This window comes from Bemisia tabaci, chromosome 7, assembly GCF_918797505.1.
Source record: "Bemisia tabaci chromosome 7, PGI_BMITA_v3".
NCBI classification, from domain to species: domain Eukaryota; kingdom Metazoa; phylum Arthropoda; class Insecta; order Hemiptera; family Aleyrodidae; genus Bemisia; species Bemisia tabaci.
In genome coordinates this window covers 38,579,377-38,602,102 of record NC_092799.1, presented here as the reverse complement: position 1 = coordinate 38,602,102, position 22,726 = coordinate 38,579,377, and the positions used below count along the sequence as shown (strand labels likewise).

At 34.2% G+C, this 22,726-nt stretch overlaps 1 protein-coding gene across 4 annotated transcripts in view; it reads left to right on the top strand.

Annotated features, from left to right (window-relative positions):
* LOC109044113 (protein amalgam) overlaps positions 1-21,161 on the top strand; it is a 381,462-nt gene extending 360,301 nt beyond the window's left edge. For all 4 annotated transcript variants that reach the window (XM_072302681.1, XM_072302677.1, XM_072302679.1 and 1 more), the window contains 9 exons: positions 1,225-1,452; positions 2,912-3,187; positions 4,080-4,177; positions 5,035-5,224; positions 6,917-7,044; positions 9,416-9,590; positions 12,650-12,691; positions 13,309-13,412; positions 14,867-21,161. In XM_072302681.1, the coding sequence (XP_072158782.1) occupies positions 1,225-1,452; positions 2,912-3,187; positions 4,080-4,177; positions 5,035-5,224; positions 6,917-7,044; positions 9,416-9,590; positions 12,650-12,691; positions 13,309-13,397 (1,226 nt within the window). In that variant the 3' untranslated portion in view covers positions 13,398-13,412; positions 14,867-21,161. The remainder of the gene's footprint in view (positions 1-1,224; positions 1,453-2,911; positions 3,188-4,079; positions 4,178-5,034; positions 5,225-6,916; positions 7,045-9,415; positions 9,591-12,649; positions 12,692-13,308; positions 13,413-14,866) is intronic.
* Positions 21,162-22,726: the final 1,565 nt, after the last annotated feature.

Sequence of the window (22,726 nt, the reverse complement as noted above, 5' to 3'; positions counted from 1 at the left end):
CACCTGGCTTTCATCCGAGTTTCACGTTGGGTAACCAGTGCAATTAATGTGTGTCACCATGACTGATGAAAGCAATGTGGAAGAAACCAAGGGTGTCACTCTGTCACTACCGTGGTGGATGACGTCATAAACTGAACTTTTAAAAATGCGATATGTCGGCTAATTCTAAACGTAGAGAGTCGCTGTTTGGGCGGATCTTATTATTTCAAATTGAACTACAAGTTAGCAGTTCAAAGACGCGTACTTTTGGAAAAGACCTCAACATTTTCAGATTAAAATGCAGCTTTGCGCCTCCTATTGGCTCAAAAAATGAACTGAATCCTTTGCGACTCAGCCTTTCGAACACTGGCGAAGTTCTTTTCCCTGCTCTACTTCGGATTTTGACTCGCCAAAAATCGCTCTCTGAATTATTTCCTTTCGTGATAGAATCGGAAATATCCTATCTGGCGTACGGTCCCGTAAATTTGATTCAATCTCAATTCTTCCCGAGCATCTATTTTCCGGTGCAAGCTACCCGACAAATGTTTGAATTTGCTGTCTCTTCGTCATTCACCAACAGGGTAGGAGGTTGATCGTAGAGAAACGGGAATCAAAGAGCCAGTGGTGATGAACAACGCTGATTTCCTATTTTTGACTCTGAATATTGCGCCTTCATTTCTCAACGATACCATTTTTTAAACACTACCTGTCACCAAGCACTGATTTAGTCGCTACATCATGGTTCAAATGTATAAAGCCACATAATCTAGTTTCTGATTCGCACCCTTCGCGTCATGTAGTGGCAAAATGCGTCTGAAGGTCTCTTGCAATAAAAGTTTATCGTGTTTATATGATAGTTTGTTTTAGTTTGAACCAAGGCTTCAATATTATATTGAATGACGTAATTCCTGAATCAGTCAATTGTCATCTTTATTTCTCGTTCCAGAGGAAGCACCGGGTTTTTTTCTTCTTAAAAAAAAATAAATAAAGCAATTCCAGGTAAATTTCTCTTTGACTAATAGTCTGAACAGAAGGTTTCAATGATCTACCCCTTTTTCCAACGTATTTTTTCACAGCAACTCAAATGATTTCTCCGTGGGCTTTTCCAGTCAGTGTTATTTATCATTTCAATGTCAGTAACATTCTACGCATTAAAATTATGATTTATAGTTTTAAAATCCAATTTTTGGTAACAAGCGCCCGCCAATTAATCGTCGATCTTACATTTATATTTACTTTTTGCAGGAGATACACAGACCATGTGGCTCATGAATAGCCAGCAATTATTCATCGGAGCTTACAAATTTGATCAAAGGAACACTAGGTTCAATTTAACTAGTAAACATGAAGAAACAGGCATTTATAATCTAAAAATTACGAATGTAACCTCAGCCGACGCCGGTATCTGGACTTGCAAACTGCTCCTGACTCAAACACATCAGCCACATATCTCACATAAACTGGAAGTGAAGCGTAAGTATCTTAGCCTTCCATACATCCATTGGGCCCAGGCCTTTATCACCAATGATGAAACTTATTCTTATATTCCGCTAAAACTTGATCATCTCCCCCCCCCCCCCCATCGAATCCCTTTTATCTGCTTTGGGATGATATTGAAGAGATTTTCGTTTTTGCCGGCAGAACAGAGAACTGTAACATCTTAAAGTCTTTGGATATGAATAGAGCCTTAAACATATGTTAGGAGCCCCTTGGCCTTAATTATATGCGTTTGTGTACCAATTCCTGATGCCAAAGAAAGAAGAAATTGAGCTCGAGCATGCATCATCAAGCAGAGAGAAAAAATCCCGCCCCTTTATATTTTCATTTTTTGCTCAACTTTAGTTCCGTGAATTTGTAGGAGTCTTCTAGGAGGAGAGGAATAGGTACCTACTTCTTGAAAAAAGTTCATCAATAGCCACCTACTACGCCTGCCCCCAACTTACCTATTTTTTTTAAATGAAAATATCATTAATTCAGCACATTTGTATGTATGTATATACCTCGGTTTTTTGTCAATAGTATCTTTTGATTTTTAGGCTTAGAAAGGCTTTCAACAATATATCTGGTTTTTTGTTTCTAAAATTTTAATCGTTGGATGCATGTTCACCGCTTTCCTCATTCTTTTTTTGAACGAAAGTTTAAGAGGACCACGTGATTCCATTTTTTGAGCAGTACTAATTTTTATTTGCATTGCGTGCTTTTTTCTTATTTTTGCTGAATTGTGCATGCTTTGCACCATTAGAGCTCTGGTGTTGCCACTGTAACTGAAAATAGTAATTAGTTAATGTTGGCTGATATTATTTTGGAAAAGGTTTAAGAGAGATACCCTCATCAACAGAAGCTTTTCTGTACTTAGTTACATTCTGCGGTGGGTCTTTTTTATATTAGCTTACTCTTATCGTCATTCATATCACGCATGTGTATTTAAACTCACAATCATGGCGTAAAATTTGGCATCATTTTCTGCTTCCTCACAAGTTTTTTTTTATCCTCTATCATGGTCAGATTGTTCAATGGGAAGGAATTGAATTAGTCTCAGAATTGAAAAAAAAAACCAATACAGTTGTCTCTGTATTCAAGGCTGCTGAATTTTTGTTGAAATGTTTTTGAGTCACCAAGTTTTTTTATCGTTCTATATGTATTATTCAAACCGTATTTTCCAAGGATATGTCCCTCCAATTTCCAGTGAATTTTGAGGAACTTTAAATGTTCTTTAACCTTAAAGTTACATAAATAAATGAAAATAATGAAGGAGAAAGTATCATAAAAAAGTTCATACATTTTCTTTCAAAACGTAAAAACATTGTAGGTAATTAGAATCGAATCATTTTGTTTTCTCGAGCTTTTTCGCCCCTTTTCATTGAACATGGTATCTGTGTGTAAAATATTTTTTGCACTCTGCACGTAATCATAATTTTCTTCGTATTTAAAGTTCCTGCAGCTATCCAAAAAATTGAACCTTCCGGGGTACATAAAGTACGAAAAGGTAGCCCTCTCCACTTGAAGTGTGAAGTAACGGGATCTCCAATTCCCGAAGTAAAATGGATTCACAAGCACAGGCGAGACTCGCGTCCTGTTGAGCATCGAGGTGATGAACTCACCATCGCAAAAGTGGATCGCACCGACTCTGGATTCTACGAATGTACTGCAGATAATGGACTTAATGGCACTGATCGTCCCAGTGCTACCGTTGAAGTCATAGTTCTGTGTAAGTCCTTTTTTTTTGGATCTACTATTTTGGAATAGTTTCCTTACCTGTGTAAGTTCAGCCCTCAATTTTTTGCCGAGAGCTGAATGAAAGCCATTATTTGTCGGCCTCCTGTAGTGAAGTGATTGTAGCCCTGGCTCCATAACCAGGAGGTCCCGGGTTCGATTCCCGGCTAGGCGACCCGAGTTTGATGGTCTTAAATAACGGTTGCCTCTGGCTGGTTGTATAGTAGGGACTGAGGGGTGGGGTTCTAGCTGAAAGTGCAGGATTACCACTTGCGTGGTATTTGAAGTTGAAACTTTAAAATAAAAAAAAATCTTCATAATGCCGTCAGCCCTCTTTGTTGTCTGTCTGCGTGATACAGCTAAGAAGACCTTACTCTGGAAAGGCGTGAGTTGGGCAGTGGGGTAGCCATTCTGGGTTTTTCTTTTAAATTCATATTCAAGAAGAATATTAAATTATCTCTCTTCTTGCAACATCCCTCAATAAAGATAATTTCTGATTTGTGAATTCAATTCGATAATGAAAGGCGGTTGAACCCACGTTATAGGGGCCACCGACAGATTGTTAAATCATAAGCGTCTCTACCTCCGGAGTGTTCAAATTGGTCACAAAGCCAATTTGCAAAGAAGAAAATGAAGAAGTAAGGTGGATCTATACTTCCTTTGCCACAATGGCCTTGGCTATTCATGTACGAGATCGGAAAATGAAATTTTGTATCCAATAAGTAGGTAACCAGTAGGAAGTTATTTTAAAACCTTAATGTTCAAGTCTAGACGTTGAATTTTTTCACCTGAATAGAAGAAATCCATGATACCTGACGCTAAAATCTAAACAACAACAATTATTTAAACTGAGAGCAATTTAGAATCTCTTATTATTTCTCTTTCAGTTGCTCCTGAAATTGCGGCCAAAAAAGACATCATAAACACCGCCGAAAATACTGACGCAGAGCTCATATGTACTGTTCATGGACATCCTACTCCAAAAGTAATATTTGGTTTGGATACTGCCAATATTTTAATGCTTTTAAATCGATCAGTTGAATCCTACTCCTACTGGATGTGCGATGTTATAAAGAGAAAAGAAACACAAATTTATTCCCGTAAACATAGATGTAAGATGTAGATCCTGTAATATAAAAAAAGAAGAAGAAAAAATTAATAACAGCAGCAAATGATTTCGATTGCAAGAAAATTTCAAGAATTTCATCATGAGACGAAAAGCCTCCTTTACGTGGCCCTGCTGGAGACGGAGCCGTATTGTGGAGTTCCTCAGTCAAAAGTTACATCAAAGTAGCCAGAAAGACTAGGGGCCGAATTATGTCGGTCCTTCCCTCGTTACTTAAATATTCTCAGGATAAGTAACGACTGCGCTTAAATCTGTCTTAGCGCCTTTATTTTGCCGCTGATGCGGTTTGGACTAGTCGATGGATATCGCATTAGGTACTGTGTATGAAATAAGACGAAATTTGGGGCCAGGTGTCTCACTGTTTAATGCTTTTTAAAGTAATAAAATGTCATCGCATCTTTTTCACATAATTATGACAACTTCTATCATTCTTAAGAGTAACCGTCACAGAGTTCGCATTTTTTTATCACAAGAAAAATAAATTAAATGCATCACACAAAATGTGCTGCAATGACATTAATTTACGAGTGACCAGTCAAATAGAGCAATTCAAGATTGGATACACTTTGCTACTTCTCCTAATTCCTCTCCCTATCCACTTGAATTTTTTTCAAGCAAATACTTAGGTTTAAAATGTTAATGGATTTGTTTTTACTTAACTAAAATTTAAGTATTTCTCAAATTTTCGCCTCTGTAAAATCAAATTATTTCCGTAGGTGACATGGTTCAAAGAAATGAATGGTAAGGTGACTGAGGTCATTGATGACGGTTCTCGATATAAATTATCGAATTCAGGAAATCAACACATTTTGACGGTTGACATTAATGACTCATCAGACTTTGGAAATTATTCTTGCGTCGCGACGAATGAATATGGTGAAACTCAGAGGAAAATTGAAGTTTTTGGTGAGGAGAAGAATTAATACATTTCTAACTTATTTATTTTTTTCTGCCATTTTTTTCATATTATTTTTTGTCGGAGACTGTCCCAGAATCATTTAAAAGAAAGAAGAGGGGAAAATGCCTTCTGTTACTTATCATGCCTAACTTGGAGCCTTTACTATTTTCCTAGGAGCAATTATTTACGTACAGGGAAACCGTATACTTGACCCAAGTTGCAAATTGCAATGGAAGCATTGAAATTCAATTGCGATTTAATGCAATAAAATTACAAATTTTTTAACATGAAATTGCAAGTTTTTCATAGTTTGTTCTGTAAGTGCCGACCATCATTAGGAAGATTCCATATATCAGAAAAATGGACCGTTTTAATGGGGAAGAAAAGGCAGCTTATCTCTATTTATTCGCAATATGTCTAAGTAAGAAGTGCCCCTTCAATCAGTAGATAGGCAACATACACGACACGTTGATGTGGTAGTGATTATTTTTTTACGATGCAGTTGTATTGCATTGTGATCTGTGTCACTTGAAAAATGAAACAATGGGTAAAGCCTCGCTGTTATCGTGGGTTTCTTAATATCTAAATTTTTATTTTTTAATTATCTGAGTACAAGTATCGTAATCAATATGTGGGCATTCGAAAGCCTAACTAAGAAAAGGAGCACGGTTGAGGTAACTTCTTTGAAATAATCGAAAATAAAAAATGAATTCTCCGAAAATCATCTTGTCAGAGAGAGATATTCTACCTAAATTTTAAAAGGCCAAGTGTAAGTACTTATATACTTTTTGAGTAAAATTCTTAACCCTACAATTTTATTTATTTTCGAGGCTGCTCTACCAAATGTCTCCATCCGAATAGTCATAAGCAGTTGGGAAAACTCTTTCTTATTCTGTTTAATTGGTGAATGGCTTTTTTTGAATGACAATAACTAATTTTCACAATTTCTAAAAATTGTATCAGAAGAGGTGGCCTTTTCATGTAAAGAGGAAGAAAGTACCTAACTTAAAAATATTAATTTTTTCAAAATTAATTAATTCAAAGGAAGTAGAATTCAAAACCTGCAATAATCACAAAGCACTCATTATTTGTCTCTCATATATTTTCTCATTGTTATTAAGCATTCAAGGCACATAACTTTCTTTGAACAGCAAACAACTGTTTTTTGGATGTAAGTCATTGATACATGGATACTTCTATGCTATTCTAAATTACAACCTGTTCGTTGGTATCTAATATTTGTTTCACCGTGCTCGACAATATCCATCAGAGAATAAGAAGAAAAACCTGTTTCAATCATTCATATTTCCTTATCTCCATAGAAGTAACAGACTCTTAAATGAGAAGAATACTTCTAACTGTATGAAGGAAGTTACTTGTTTCTTGACTGATTTAATCCATGAAAGACTTTCTACACTTGTTGCTTTGAATCAGGATAAAATGAAAATGCGTGAGCCTCTAAAAATGTATTTTGATTTTTACAACCGTTGGGTCCATCTCTTCTGAAGCAAACTTTATCTTACCCACTCTCTAGTTAATATTCAGCTAGTTAGTATGGCTTTTTTAACCAAGTTAATTGATTTTACAATAGTAGTTGTGGAATGAAGCTTCACCAAAATTTAGTCCTCAATACTTAGTAGAAAAACAATTTTCCAATTGGTGCATTATGTGAGTTCTAATGTGTAATTTTCATACTTTAGGAACTCCTCTGGCACCAGTAATTCAGCAAGTAACCAATTCAACTAAGAACCCATGGTCCAACTTCAAGTGGAAGATCGTCAGTAGCTCTCCCATTCTAGAGTATGAGTTGAAATACTGGAAAAGCACAGTAAGTAGCAGTGAATGCACAGTAAGACCACAATAAACCTTTAATGTTCATAACACACATCTCCTCCACAGAGAAATGTTTCAGGAATATAAATTCATTTTTGAAATCAAGACAAGATGTAGCGAGTTTTATTTAAAGGCTGGCAAGAAAGAAGAACATTTTAGGTACTTCGAAGTAGGAAATAATTCGTTGTCTCTTGCACGAAGAAACTTACCTATCTTGTCTGCAATGCAGTGGTATTTCTAAGTACATTTTATTTTATTGTGAGTGAACCATTGAACGGATTCATCTGAAAATTTTACTATCTTTCTTCAAAAATGTAGGTAAAGAATAATCCAGGGCCGGATTTACCTACTTGCCGCCCATGGGCCGCCTGTATTTTGCCGCCCCCATCTCATTCGTTTTGAAACATCAATAAAAACCGTCAAGTGAACGTGCCGGAGGGAGAGGGATGCATAAGACGCGTTTACTCGTGTTGGATACATTTTTTGCGGAAGCCCTGTCAACACTACTGGCAAAAGTTCACGGAACTTGGCGCGAAAGTTAAGTTCCGTAAACCTGTCTCTGTGTGGACAGTGCCTTCCATTAATAAGAAATGAACGAAAAAATTATGAAAGAACAATCATAAATGTGGTTCAATAATTTTAACTTCCACCGCCGCGCCGTGCCGTGCTGATCGCTTTTTGTTTGGCGCAGTGCGTGAAGTATTCCTACTCTCTTGTAGGCGCTATGCCTTTCACGCCGACCGCTGCTGAACGCACTGTGTTTGACGCAATGCGTGAAGTATTCATGCAGTCTTGAAGGCGCTATGCGTTACACGGCGACCGCTGCGCTGCTGACCGTACTGTGTTTGACGCCGTGCGTGAAGTATTCATGCAGTCTTGTAGGCGCTAATATGTGTTACATGTCGACCGCCGCACCGAGAGCCTCTCCTTTTCATCTCAAGTCCTCGTCACCATTGCTCTCTGCGCCGCGCCGCTCCAGGGCAAATTGCGTGTTCGGTTTCTCTCTCAACTAGACTAATGAAAGGGCAGCCAACCTTCTGACACAAAAATGTCACTGACAAAATTCAGATTACAATGTCAGACCAAAACGGCCAAGAATGTTCATAAATGAGCGTTCTGGCCAAATTGCGTGTTTGGTTTCTCTCATAACTCGACTAATTAAAGGTGCTGTCTTTTGTATCGCCGCAAAACGACAAAATTAGAAATTACAATACTCACAGGAAATGCAAGATTTTGTCGCCTTTTCCCGTTTGAAATTTTATTTTTATACCTACATTTAAAAAAAAATTGCAAAATTTGCCGCCATGGGCCGCGGCCCATGTGGCCACCCCCTTAATCCGACCCTGGAATAATCACTGGAAATTTCTAATAAATTCCTGTAGGTAACAGTTCTCCTACAAAAAAATAAAATTTCAATAAAAAATAAGTACTGCATCAACTCAAACAAGATATGTTTCATCGCAAGAGACGACAAGCTGTGCATTCATGATATATGATTCAGAAAGAAACCATTGGGTGCAAAAGATTTTCATCTTTTTTACCATTTTGGCCAATTTTAAAATTATATCATTATAAATCAGACGTTTTCCATTCATGGAGTATAATTAGGTATGTTCTCTAAACAAATTTTACACAGTATTTATGTTAGGCACATTATTATAGGTAATGTACTTCTTCAACCACTTTAACTTATTAATGCACTATCAAACTTTTGGGGCAAAAACTTAGCAAGCCAGCCCTCCATAAGTTATTTTTGAACAGCCACAAATCAAAGGCCAAAGTGTGAAACCATGTACCTTTGTTTGCGAAATTGCAGACCTTCTGTCATACTGCTGTGTTTGAGGAGCTTGGAGGACAAGGTGCATAATTGCAGTTTTTTAAAAAAAAACTGGGATATTTATGAACTCAACCAAAAGTAGTTCGAAAGTATATTCTGTGAAAAATTCACATCTAAAATCAAACTTTAAAACATAAAAAAATGAGTTAATCTGAGTTTAAACTTTCTTTCCACCATAAGGCTCCATGTAATTTTTAAACTGAAAACATGTTTTTCTTGAAATAGCAAAAACTGCACCTGCAAGCCTTGTCCTCCAAGCCCCCTCATTCCTCCCTTGAAAAACTGCTCAATGAAGTTCCTCGAAAACTTCCTTGTTTTTTCTCTGTTAACAGTTTATCCTGTGTAAATTTCAAGCTATAAAGTTGGCTTGTTTCTCTTTGAAAAAATAAAGTAGGAGCAGAAACTTTGCAACACTGCAATGGAGGTTTGTGATTTTGCACTTTGGCCAACACAGTATGAGATCTAATAGGAAACATATTTTTACATACATTTTTCATTACATTTTTCTATCTTTCTTTTTTTTTTTTAGAACCCAGAAAAGTTCCACACAGTTCGATTGCCAGTCCAGAATGCTGTCAGTGGTAATATTTATGAGCTAGAACATGCAATTGCAGATGTAGAAAATACAAAGTATGAAGTTGTTCTGAGGGCAATGAATACATATGGTTGGTCCAAGTTCTCCGAGAAACACTACTTTGCTGGAGGTAATTTTTTTTTTTTTTTTTTGTTTCAATAGCAGGCGCAACATAAAGTGGAAAATTTTACAGCCTTTTTTCATTTGATACATTTTGAAGATTAAGTTTCAGTGTTATTTTTCTGATCTACTAAAAGCTGTACAAAGTAGCCGCTACAACTCAATACCTACATGGCACCAGAGTGATAGCTGTTATATTTCCCTCCTTACTGCAGGTGTCCGAATATCTTTGACTATAATCCAAGTTGGATATTGCAACTGATTTGCTCTTAAAAATAGCGGCAATCGATGGTGAAATACCCAAACGATGTATCTCATTTACGGTGCTTAAAAATCACTATGTACTTCTGTCTACTTTTTTTGAAGGAGAATGGATCAAAAATTTTCCTTGGTATTTTTGCAGAATTTACTTTGCACAGGGGAGAAAAATCATGGAAGTTTTTAGGAATTAACATTGAGAAGTTCTCCATTTAAAAAATAAAGTATGACAGGCAGTCTGCTATGTCGCAAACTGAGATTCGTGGTTTGGGAGTTTTGCCATCGCAATGCTTTTTGAAAACTTGCTAGTGCAGAATTCTTTTTACTTTTCTTGACATTTTTCACATTTTTAACTTGCAGTTGTGAAGTTTGCATTCAACCTGTATTCTATCGGCGGCTGAATTTTAACATATGTAGTTCATATCTTTATTTTGACCTTCTGATCAGTTCCTCAACTTTCCAGCCCCAATTTTTACCAGAAGCTAATGTATATATTTATTAGTTTCTATTTTTGACTTTCGTTTTCTAAACCCAGTAACAAGGACGCTAAAAAGCCTGTACCCAAGTAAAAACTTCTAAAATGTAGGAAGAATGTAGGAAGTATGGGGTGTTCTAATATGATAGGATGGTTACTTCTCCATTCAATTTTCATGTTCTAATTTTGTTAGTTATTGGGGAAGTTGGTTGAATATTTCGAAGTATTTTTGAATCATGAAACTTGTAAACTGAAAGCTCATCGTTTGTACAAATTCACCAAAAAAATAACCTCATGGACAGAGCTGTTCCCCAGGTGCCTTGCTTTCGATGCATGGTGATTGCAATAGAAAAATGTCAATGAAGTGTGTGCCTTCAATCGGTAGATAGGCAACATCCACAACACGCAGTAGCCATAATTTTACCATGAAATTGCATTTTATTGCAATCTGTGCTGGGATAATTTTTGGGAACCCTAGACCTAACTCCAATACATTTTTACTACCAACATTTATTTTTAATGAAAAATTTAGCGGATTTCCAGAAATAGGTGGAATACCTCATGTAAATTTAAACCTGCTGGTAAAAATTACAGCTAAGCAAACTTTTCATCGTATTAAGGAGTAAACCAGTAAAATATCTACTAAAAAATATTTATTAAAATTAACTCTATTTAAGGGAAGTATGCGTCCTAGTTATTAGAACCAGGGGATGCATACCCACTTTGTCTTTTGTTGTCATGTTTTTAATCATCTTACTTATTCCTCTCTCTTGTGTTTAATAGGTACCTTTATTTCTCGTTCTACAAACACGTCTAAATCCTCTAGAGTTTTGTTCTTTCTTGTTTACCCACCCATTCATTCATTGTTTGTATTTTTACTCATTTGAATTTTATATCAGTACCTACCTCTTTTTTTTATATTTTTTTATAGTGTTTTAATATTTGAGTAAATTTTTGTAAAAGATAGATTTGATCAAAGTATTTGATTTTTCATAACTTTTTTGGTTGAAAAATGTTTTGGTACGGTACATTTTTATTGGTGAAGGATCCTCATCCTCATGTCCCTGATTCTCCTTTTGTTCTCCTCCTTCTCTGGTATCCTTGTAAACTATGTTAAATTTTCTGTTAATATTGTGGTTTCATTATCTTTAGCTTCTTTTTTTTTAAGATAAAATTTTCAGGTAAAAATCGTAAGTATAGTGCCAATTACTGCAACATACGTTCATTAGATAGCCTTCCTATGACATGGTGGTGAATTCTGTTCTAACACTTCTGCAAAGCAATTAAAGCAACGGTTTCTTTTAAATATCTGCAACGACTGCACTGATTTTTCTGCTATGAGCTCTGACTTGTTTCTTTCTCTTGCATGCTCTCACCAACATAAATGTGCTGAGTTAATTTTGTTTTCTCTCTCTCATTATTTTGTGCACCAAATGGGCTTCAAACCCATTTTTATTTTTATGCTTTGAAAAAAGTATGGGGCAGGCAAAATATTTTTAAAATATGTATTTTTGGTGGATAAAAAACTGCTGAATTTCTAGCAGAAACTTCTGCCAAAAAATGATGTTGGTCCCCCCCCCCTCCCCTGCACATATTATTCAAAAATTGAAAAATAACATTCCTCCAAGTGTGCAATGTCACTGATTTCTTTTCATACTTCATTTTATCAAATGGAAATTGAAAAACACTACTCCTCAAAAATTTCCTAAATTTTTTTTCTGAATCTAAAGAATAGGTACTCTTTAAAACTTCAAATCATAAAGTCGGGTTTGGTTTTGTCTGAAGAAATAATTGAGAATAAAAATTTCGAATAACAATAGAGACATGTTATCCTAGTTCTACTAATATTGATAAAGATGTAATATTCATTCCTTTAAAAACTTATTTCTATGTATATCTACAAAAAAAAAGAAAAAAAAGAAAAAAAAAAAAAAAATATATAATTTTCAGACCCAGGATTCTTTCCCCCTTCATTTTTCTTTTTTAGAATTTTCTCTTTTCCTTAAGAGCTCAGAGGCTCAGTTAAATCTCTAACAAATTAACTCCTACTGTTCAGTGACAGGTGCCTAAAATTATCACCATTAAAACTTTTCCCTTGCTCTAAATCTGTTCATTTAATGCCTTGCATCAATTGTAAAACTTCCATTTTCTTGATAATAGGGTATCAACCTCAGATCTCTAAGAGAAATATTATTATGATTATTTTTTAAAATTACATTTGAAGAGCAAGTACTCTTACAGACACTCCTATCAGATATGGAATCCTATGTGCACAAATGTATATTTTGTATTTGAAAAAATAATTTTGTCTGATATATATTTTCTTTGTTTTGCAGTTCAATCAGATTCAGCATCACCGGATGTTTTGGAAAATATTAGTGAGTATTTTTTTAGCGTTAATCAAAGTAGTATATATAGCCTTACGAATATTCTGCAAGAATGTGGATGGGATTTGAAAAGGTTTCTTTACTTTCCCAATGTGGGCCACATTCTTTAAAAAACGAACTACATTCCCTGTAACTCCATAGTGCACAAGGAACGATTTATCACCCTTGCCTTACATTATCCGACATTTTGTAGTTACTACATCGCAAACGATTTCTTACACAGAGGAAGTAACCATCTTTATCACTTGTAGCACAATTCCTCAATTATCGGCTTCATTTCCTTTCATGGTCCTCCGGTTTTCTGGAGAGATAATGAGGCACTACTGACTTGCTAATTAATAATTACCTCTCGAAGAGAATTTCGGCAGCTGCTACAAGGCTAGCAAGCAGATGGGCAGAGAAAAGCCCCTTCAATTAGTAAATACACAGCATGCAAAACACTCTGCTACAATAACAAAAATTTTACCATGTAGTATACTCGCATTTTATTGCGAGCCATGCTTACAATTCGAGCTAAGTTAATGCTAAGTAGGTACCTCACAGTTAAAGACAAAATTGATCATACCAAATTAAAGTTTGCTTTGATTTTCCAATTTTTCAATTTGCAGAATCCAAGGATGGAACTGGAGCAGGTGCCCGGTCAACAATATCAGCCCTAGTATTGCTTGTTACCGTAGTGGCTTCTCTCTGCTGCTAGTCCCTGTTTCCAATGGTAAGTTCACAATTTTCATCGTTTTTAGCGGCATCAATGAAGATGTCTTAAGAGCTGACTTATTATTTGGAATTGGACATAATTTTTTCTGCATCTTGATAAGAGAGGTATTCTGTGAATACTTGGAAAATGTATGGATGTTTTTTGTCGGAATGAATACCTACTAAGTAATCATAGATGTCTACCAAAAGTTCGAAACTTTGAACCGTTTTTGAGACCACTATTCAATAGTTTTCACAATTATCTAGCGGTATGAAAGGGGGGGGGAGGAACTGGGATGGTGGAACTGTTAGACAAGGTGAGTAGAACAGATCAGTGTGTAATGTGTCATCTCTTAGATGAAGGAATGTAACTCCACTCCAAGGTTGTAAAATTGATTCATATAAGTACATAGGTACATCCTATTTTTCACAGAAATAGGTATGTTTGTGCAGTGGCTGTCTCAAATGTCGCTGATTTTTGTGTGCAACCAGAGGAAAAATCGGTAAAATTTTCATTTCAAAATGTGCAACAGTTTTTTAATTAAGATTTCGTTTGCAAGTGGAAATTTTGCAATATTGAAATGCAGTTACGTTCTTTTAGCCGGGAAACAATGAATTTTGATGATTAGTCCAAAAGTCTAAAAATTTCTTGGCAACTAGCAGTCAGGGAACCTTAGAAATTAGTCTCTGCAGACTGATAGTTCTAAATAATTCATCGGAAGTCAAAAATCCTTCCTAAATGTTAAAAGAGCAAAAAAGCTGCAGAAAAATCACACTGAAAATTTTTGGAAGTAAACGCTTGTTGCAGTCTCATGCTTTGCTACAATACAATTAAACCAATGGATTGAAAAGCACCTACCATGGATGGCTGATACTACTGCATAGCCAAGAGGGCAAACATTCACATTCCTCCTTGACCTCTGAAGTTGAAATGATTACATTCTCTCGAATGTGAAGATAAAAATCACAGTTCCTTGAGGAATTCTCCAAGAATTCAGATTAAAGTTAGTAAATATTTTTAAAAATCAAGTGGGATGGTTTATTAAATTGTTATGAGAAATTGAATAAAATATCTCTCTGGAATTTGGTAAAATTAAATTTTAAGGCATCTGAACACTGGAACAACCAAGATTGGCCTTTGAAAAACAACTAAAATTTAGGAGAATCCCGAGTGAAAATTGATTTTTTACCCATTTGAATTTTGATCATAAATGCGGTTTATAATGAGCTACGGTCTCTTTCATCATCTCATCCTCTTTTGCAAAAACCAGGTATGATTTTCATCAATTTTTTGTCTTGTCCCACTCAGCACTGCACCAAATGATGTTTTTAAAATTTTGTGAAAATTTGCTGCAATGTTGATTTTGACCCAAACGTTTGTCGCAACCACTTTTTCTCAGATGCCAGTGCCATTGTGTAGGCTTTGCTCACCTATTCTAAAAAAATAATATCAATCTTTATCTGTTTTTCCAGATTTAGCTACAGTAGCAAATTTTGCTGAAACCGTTACAAGCTCTAGTTTACCAAGGTGAATCCTGACCAATAGCTGTCATCGCTGTCAACTTTTCCTGTAGTGCTTCACGCACAATTCAGTTATTTAGTTTTTCAATGGTCTGTGTCGATTCAGTTCTATCTCCTATGTTTACATTTTTCTTGTTATTTATGATGTTAAAATTTGAACTGGTGGATTTTTGATAACACAAATGATCTCGAAAGTCCTTTGAGATAGTCGAGACTGCTTTTTTATGTATTCAGTGCCCTACAGTTTATAAAAATTGCAGATGTCAATTCTCAATTAGAGGCAGAAAAAAGTTTTTGTTTTTTTTGGAAAACTGTCTTCTCGTAAACTTCATCCGAAAATTGTATCTAGGTACTCTTGTGATTTGTGATTTCTTGTTTCCCACCCAACTGAGCAGATTTTTTGGAATGTACTTAATATGCTAATCGACTGATAAATTTGTCCTCTCCTAGCCTATTGCTCATCTTAATTATAGCAGTATCAGATTGTGAACTCCTTTAATGGGAAGTTCGAATTAAAAATTACTCATTGTTTATTGGCCTGGTGATAACCAAAAGTTCAAGGTCTCAAGTAGTATATCCAACTAATACACTCACAGTGTATTCACTCATGCTTCTTAAATCCCCCAATTATCATCAAGGATCAGGTGATCTCTGTTTAACATTTTTTCGCTCTTTGGTTCAAAAGGAACAAGCAGCTGAGCTAATTTGAATTTTATTACCTCAATGGTAAATGTAAAGAAATACTATAAAAAATCTAAAAAAAAATTAAAAAATCTAATAAGAAGTACATACAATGAAAACGCGTAATCACCCATTTATTCAAGATTATCATGGTGACATTATTGATTTGGAACAAAATTCAGTAGGCTTCAAAGTTTAGGTAAGCGTTAAAAATTATCCAAGCAGTTCAGTTTTAACGAAACACATTGTAAATATACCTACCAAAAATGTTTTAGTTTCACTAGTGATTGAGCTTCTGATTTATAATTTGTATTTTAATATCTGTTCACTTGTATGTGTATATATGTAAGTATTATTTTAAATAACTTGTTTCTCCTTTTACAAAGAGATAAAACTGGCGTAATATGATAAAGAGTCATAGGTATACTGCCTGTGCACACCTACCCCTTAGAGCAGGCTAAGCATCAACTGTTCAATTTGGACCTTAAAAAGCGTATCATTAAAATGTATAGGAGTTAAAAGACCCTTTTTTTTTTCTTTTTAAGAAAAATTTATGCGACAGTTGGAAAATGTTAAGAAAATATTTTGGCATCAAAGTTTTGTACATGTGCATTTTGCCTTTTTTACAGCGTCCTCTAGTGCGCTTTGTAATTCCCACCTGTCACAGTAAATTTTATTAAATTTCAAAAATCCCTTACATTAGGTAATATAAAACACAAAATATGCAAAATGTGTGACGTCAAAAACTAAAATTAAGGGTTTTCCAACTCAGATATTTTAAGGGCTTTTTAAGTGTTTTGTATTTGAAATGTTTTTACAAGTTTTGAAAATGTTTTCTAATTTCTTTAAAAAGTAAAGCTGTAAGGGTCGTAAACCAATTGAAACTGGTAACATCTGCATTTGTAGGGAATCTTTATCAATTTTCGTCTTTGCTTCATCAATATAAATTCCAAACGAAGACAGATCAAGAGTAAAATGAGCATTGAACAGGAATTTCTTGTGGCTTCTCTTCATTTGGAACAAATTCTCTAGTAGGAGTATGTATCACCACAATGTGGGATGGAAAAACCATTTAAATTCTCTTAATTGGCAATAGGCAATTGCTTATCTGTTTTGAATTTTTTTTTAACAATTAAGAATTCTTTTTTAATTTATTTTTACTGCATCTCTCCATCTCCATGGGGTTGCCATTTATTCAACAACTTTTTTAAGGTACATTATCTCAGAAGAAAAGGGGAAATTATTATTAGTGCCTGGCATCTATTTTAATTATTGAGTCTGTAATTTGAGCCACAGCTAAACTTATGAAAAGAGACTGATTTTTGGATGAATGTTAGTTAATCGCTGAGATGATCAGAATGCCTAAGCGTTGTCTGTAGAGATCAATTTTAATTTGCTTTGCCTCTGATCTAAACAAATCTCTGCAACATAAAATAATTTGTTAAATGGAGGTTTTTTTTTTCAATGGGAAAATTTCAAAATTATTTGATGTCTCAATTCCTGAATTTATTCTTAGGTCTTTATTTTGCCTCTTATGTGATAGCTCCCCAATCAGTTTTAGAAATTTATCTCTTTATTTTAGGAGTAAACTATTTTTGTAAAAATTCCTAACTTAACCAGGTATATATACCTCTTTTCAGTATCTGCACGTACCAAGCTAATTTAAACGCATTATTCTTTTGTTTATTCTCCATGGTCCATTTTTTTTCCAACTTTTTTTAGTCATGAGCTTCCTAGATCAAGTTTTTCAATTTTTAATTATTTTTAACTTTCCAAATGATTGTTGATTCATTTGTGGCTTCACCAAGAGAAGATGTAAGAAATGTCTATTTTCTTGCATTGCCTTTTCAGAAAAAAATAAGTTTTTGTCCATCTTCATGTTATTCTTATTTAAGGCAAGTCATTTAATCCTCTATGTATGTTGTTTTGAATATATTTTGCAAAGAAATCAGAAAAGTGCCTTCCTAATAGCTTATTTCATACATCTCAATACTTCAAGTAATTAGGAAAACCGAAAGGAAATCTTCACTCACTTGACTTACTGAATTATTATTACATAAATTAGTCATTCGATTGCACCCAGTGATACCCACAATTTTACTGTATCTGTATTTAGTCTCTACAGACTGATGTATTTTGTCAGTAACTTGTTCAACCTTCGCCTTTCCACAAATTGCTCTTTTATAATTTTCGAATATGTGGACCAATAGTGGATTTTTCTGCTTTAATTTTTCATTTTGATAATTTTTAGCAAGTCATAATATTGCCTTTTCTTCTCTTTTGCTGATACTCAGTTGACATTGAGGTCTCTAGCAGCTATTCCTTTCAAGCTGCTTTCACCTTTGAAATAAGAACATTTTTCAGAAATCAAGACAATGATGAAAATATCAGAATCCATATTTTTGTAGTACATGTTTCGACCATATATATATTTTTAAAATATAGGAGAACATGCAGACTTGGATATTTTTTTGATGTATCGTCCTCAGTCATTGTTAATGTAAGTTTTTTCCCCTCCAAATACCATTGGTAATGACAGACTAATTTTCTTTTTGATCTTATGTACAGGCAACTCCACAGTAAATTTGTGTTATTTTAAAACTCTTTTTTCTCTCAAAACTACAAATATGAATAGTCTTTTAAAAAAACGTATCACTTGATATCGTTGAATACCTGAATGCAACCTTTATGCGATCTCCGTTCTTCAAATTAAGTTGAAGAAAGCACCCGTTCCCAATGCTATACTCACTTTATATTTTATCCTAAAATAATCCATGCTGATAAAGAATGCTCTTCACAAAGAAGTAGCTGCAGCTAACTCATTCTTAATTCGCATTGAATACATTGTCCTAGAGAACAAAAATTATTAGAAAATAAAATTAATCATTGCCCAAACATAATACTGAAAAAAAATTTTTGGATGGAGATACCTGTTACAATACCTCAACGGATATACCTACCTCCTGTCGGTGTGTGTAGATGAAATGTGCGCACACTAATATTCTACTCTGTAATACTTAGTCGGTGTTTGTAATTATTATAGGAATTACTACCTATGTGCCCTACTAGCTAAGTATTTAAATACCCAGTGAAACTTACAAGGGATAGATAGAAAGGATAAAGTAGATGACCTTTCTCTCTATTAAAAAATCTAGTTGCAGCTTGAGTGGGGCGGGTATATACCTAATTATTAAATAATGTAAAAATATGTAAGAACTGTAAATTTTGATTAACTTTAATCCATGGTTTACAAGTAATCCGTAGTTTTATGCGGCAGGCAAGACTGAATGAGGAAATACTTCAAAAATGAGACCAGCTAAACTTAGTTAGAAATATTTTGCCATGTCTGGAGGTGAAGGAATAGCTATTAATTCCTGCACAAAAAAGTTTAAAGAAGTCCTTTAATTCTAACTTCATTCAGTCACTTATGTCCTCAATTTTGAAGAATTTGATCACAATTAGTTTGCAATTTTAAGATAAATACTATCCCCACCGCCCAATAAATATCTTGTATGTATCTCATTCCTAGAAAATCAATTTGTCAAAGAGGAAAATTATCACCTTAATGTTTGGTGGAAATGAATTTTAGTAGGTACCAAGAGGTGGATGGGAAATACTGGTAGACAACAAAATTTTTGTTGAGAGACATCTGATTCATTGACGACTTTTGATGAAGAACCAGACATGTACCATTCAATCTATTCTGACTAAACTTTGTCATTTCTGAAAATCTTTTCTATTTTTCCTTGGTCTATGCATTAGGGAAAAAAAGTGCGAATCTCACTTTTTAAGTTTTTCCTCAGCCATGCTCACAGTAAAACTGATGTAAGGCTGTAGTGTAAATTTGTAATTAATTGTTGAACAGGATTATTGTTCAATTAAAAATAAATGGGATATTGTACATAAAGTTTAAGTTATGATTGCCTAATCATGTATCATTGCACTCTAAAATTATGCGTATGCGTGTGTGTAATTGTACATTGGAAGTAGACTCTTAATTTTTAACTTGTGTTGATAGATGAAAGTGTGAGCCTTAGAAGGGTCAAAAGTAAACAGACAAAGAAAAAGAAAAAGTTTTCTATACTGAGGCAAATAAACACCTCCTGAGTGGAATCCTTTTAATAGAGAGAACGAGTTAGAGAAGTGTTTTAAAATTTTATTCATAAAACACTATACAATTTTTACGATTAAGTTGCGATATCTGTCATAATCTCAGCAATTCTAGGTGAATTCAATAAATCCTAAAAACAAATTAACTTCAAAGTATAGGGCAAATATTTTTAGGCAGCTGATTCATTGAGTTACTGGAGTAAGTTTTATCTCCAAACATTTGAATACTAGATTTTGCATCACCAATTTATTAAATCCGATCTTCTATCTGAGAGGTATCCTCCTCTTTTGATGGCGAACTACGCAACACTAGATTGCTATTTTACTTTTTCAAGGAAGTAGTGTACTATTATACTCAAAACAGAAAAATAAGACTTTGTCTGAAGTAACGAGTCACAGAAATTCAAATTTTATGGAAATTTATTTTGCACTCCTCTCGTCTATCTTTCTCTTTTCTGAAGAGAGTGAAGGATGTGTTTCTCTTTTAAATCAACTCAACTTTAATCCAACTGATTTTGGCTCCATATTCATGTAACACTGCAGATAAATTTGTTATTCTTTTAATTCTCTGTCAATTTTTTCATTCCCAAATTTTATCAAAAAGTGCAAGTGGCTGCACTTGTTCATTCTTTGAATTTATTTGTTAGGTGATACTTTTTTAATTGTTTTCATTATAATGCCTCCGAATCGATGGCATAAGTTGAACTATGCGGATCTTACCTAATTGCAAAATTCAGAAACCTTCCATTACCTACCTAGGTTTTATTTCTTTAAAAGAAAACTGAGGAAAATATCTCCTTGAAATTTGTTTTAAATGTTTTTCAATGAGTGAGTAGAGTTCACAGAAAATTTTATGAAGAACTGTTGATAATTTTTCTTTAAATAATTGATAAATAGTAAGCTGAGGCTTGTGACGTTGTAGTCAGAGGTATGCATTTTTTTACTATGTGCCCGTCAATATATATGTTCATTCGAACCAAAGACTTATTTCCTCAGTTTTTTTTTCATTTTTTGAAAAGTTTGCAGGATAGGTTATAATTAATTGATAGCCTGATTAATTTCTATTTTCTTTATTTTCTTTCAATTCAGGCATTGTTAGTTTTTCTTCCATCACCCTCTGAATTTAATCAATTAAGGGTCTACTTTTTTATTTTATATTTTAACCAATTTTAATTTTATAATTGTCATTTAACTTTAGCAATTTTGTACAAATAATTTATTATCTTACCTATCTGTTGTTGATAAGTAAGTACCAATCAATGAATCTACATCTTGAATCCAGAAATTATGAACCATCTCGGGTTCTAAAACCGAAAATTCAATAATTTTTGTTTCAATTTCTACATCAATGTAAATCAAAATTTTTCAATCATAGAAATTATCGTGGAGTCTTTGCTGTTTTGCTTATTTTTTTTGTTCATAGTACAATCAAATTAATAAACTATCTCCAAAAACATTTTGTGTTGTTCTTTTTCAAATCTTCCTGTGCATCCTTATCCTCAGTTAGACGATCAGTCTGCTATAAAGTTCTGTTGTGGTATCTTACGCATAAGCCTAAGTAAGCCTAACTAAGCCTAAATATAACTAAGTATAGTTATTTTGATTTTAAAAATTACTTTTGTACACTTGCCTCTCCCACTTTTTCCTCAAAAATCATTGTTGTGAGTTTGTTAAGCTTTGAAATATAAACTATTTTATTTAGTTAAGTCTCAATTAGTTTTTGAAATAAGCTCACAAGTGCAAATTTTTTTATGTATATAACAAAAAGGGAATATAGGAGGTTTAGATAAATGCAAATCGAATATGTGAAATTCAAACTAACGAAGGATTCTCTCTTTCCTTAAATGCACTGCCCAAGATAATAGCACAATCCATATGCGTAATCCCAAGCATCATGAAAGAAAATAAACGGCATTTAATTTTGAGTGTCATTCGAGAGGGGAATCTGGAAATTTTTAAATTGTCTATAGCTCTGTAGGCTCTAACATTAAACGCATGCGAGCTATTTTGTTCATAAAAATAAGTACTAGGTAACTAGTAACTAGAGAATCACATGTTGCGTGTTTTACTAATTTAAGGTAAATAATTAATTAAAAGATGTACTAGAACATCCATATTATGAAGAATTAACTGTATATTTTCCCGGATGCATTTTGTGGATTTTTCTTGCTGAAGATGGCTATCAGCCGAAACGCATCCGGGGAAATATACTATTTATTCTTCATAATATTTGTGTTCGGGTATATCTTTAAATTACTTATTCATCTTAAACTAAATAGTATGAACGCATCACAGAATGTACGATTTTAAATTTACCCTTTTTTCGAGCAAATAGTATTTTCAAGAAATTTCCTTGGTCCGAGTAATTGCTATAAAATAAATTCAAGTGATACTTACATTATTCACTTCAAAGCAGCAGATTTCATGTGCTTTCCCCATGGAAAGCAGACCCCATGCTAGGGGTGAGCGAATTTCCGTAATATGACACTCCATCTGTCTTTAAACCGCATGGCATTAATTTACAAATCCACGATCTTTTAAATCACTAGTATCTCAAAGCGTACAGCCACAATTACAAAATAAAATCGCGCGAAACTGTCGTTACGGTCTCGTTGTTGCTGCACCCCAAGCGGCGTGGCCGTATTGTAGCTAGTGCCCAGAAGAATCAAAACGCCTTCAATTTATTAAACGCAATACGGACATTCACCAAGGTTGAATAGTTGCATCAAGGCGCTGTGGTCAACGCATCCCATACTGTACATCGCTACACTGCCATGCTGAGGAAGGACACCGTATAAAAATTTGGGAGTTGCCAAATTTACGCAAATAAAACATGTATTTTAGAGAAAACTGATGCACAATATTCCTAGGAATTTTCAGTTATTTTAGATTAAATTCCGAAATAAATTGTATGGAAAATACGAAGAAAAATATTCGAAATTTTCTCAGCAAATTATGCTGTTATTGCAGGAAATATGGCAACGCCTGAAGGCTCCTATGGCCTTCTTCCTTAGCACGGCA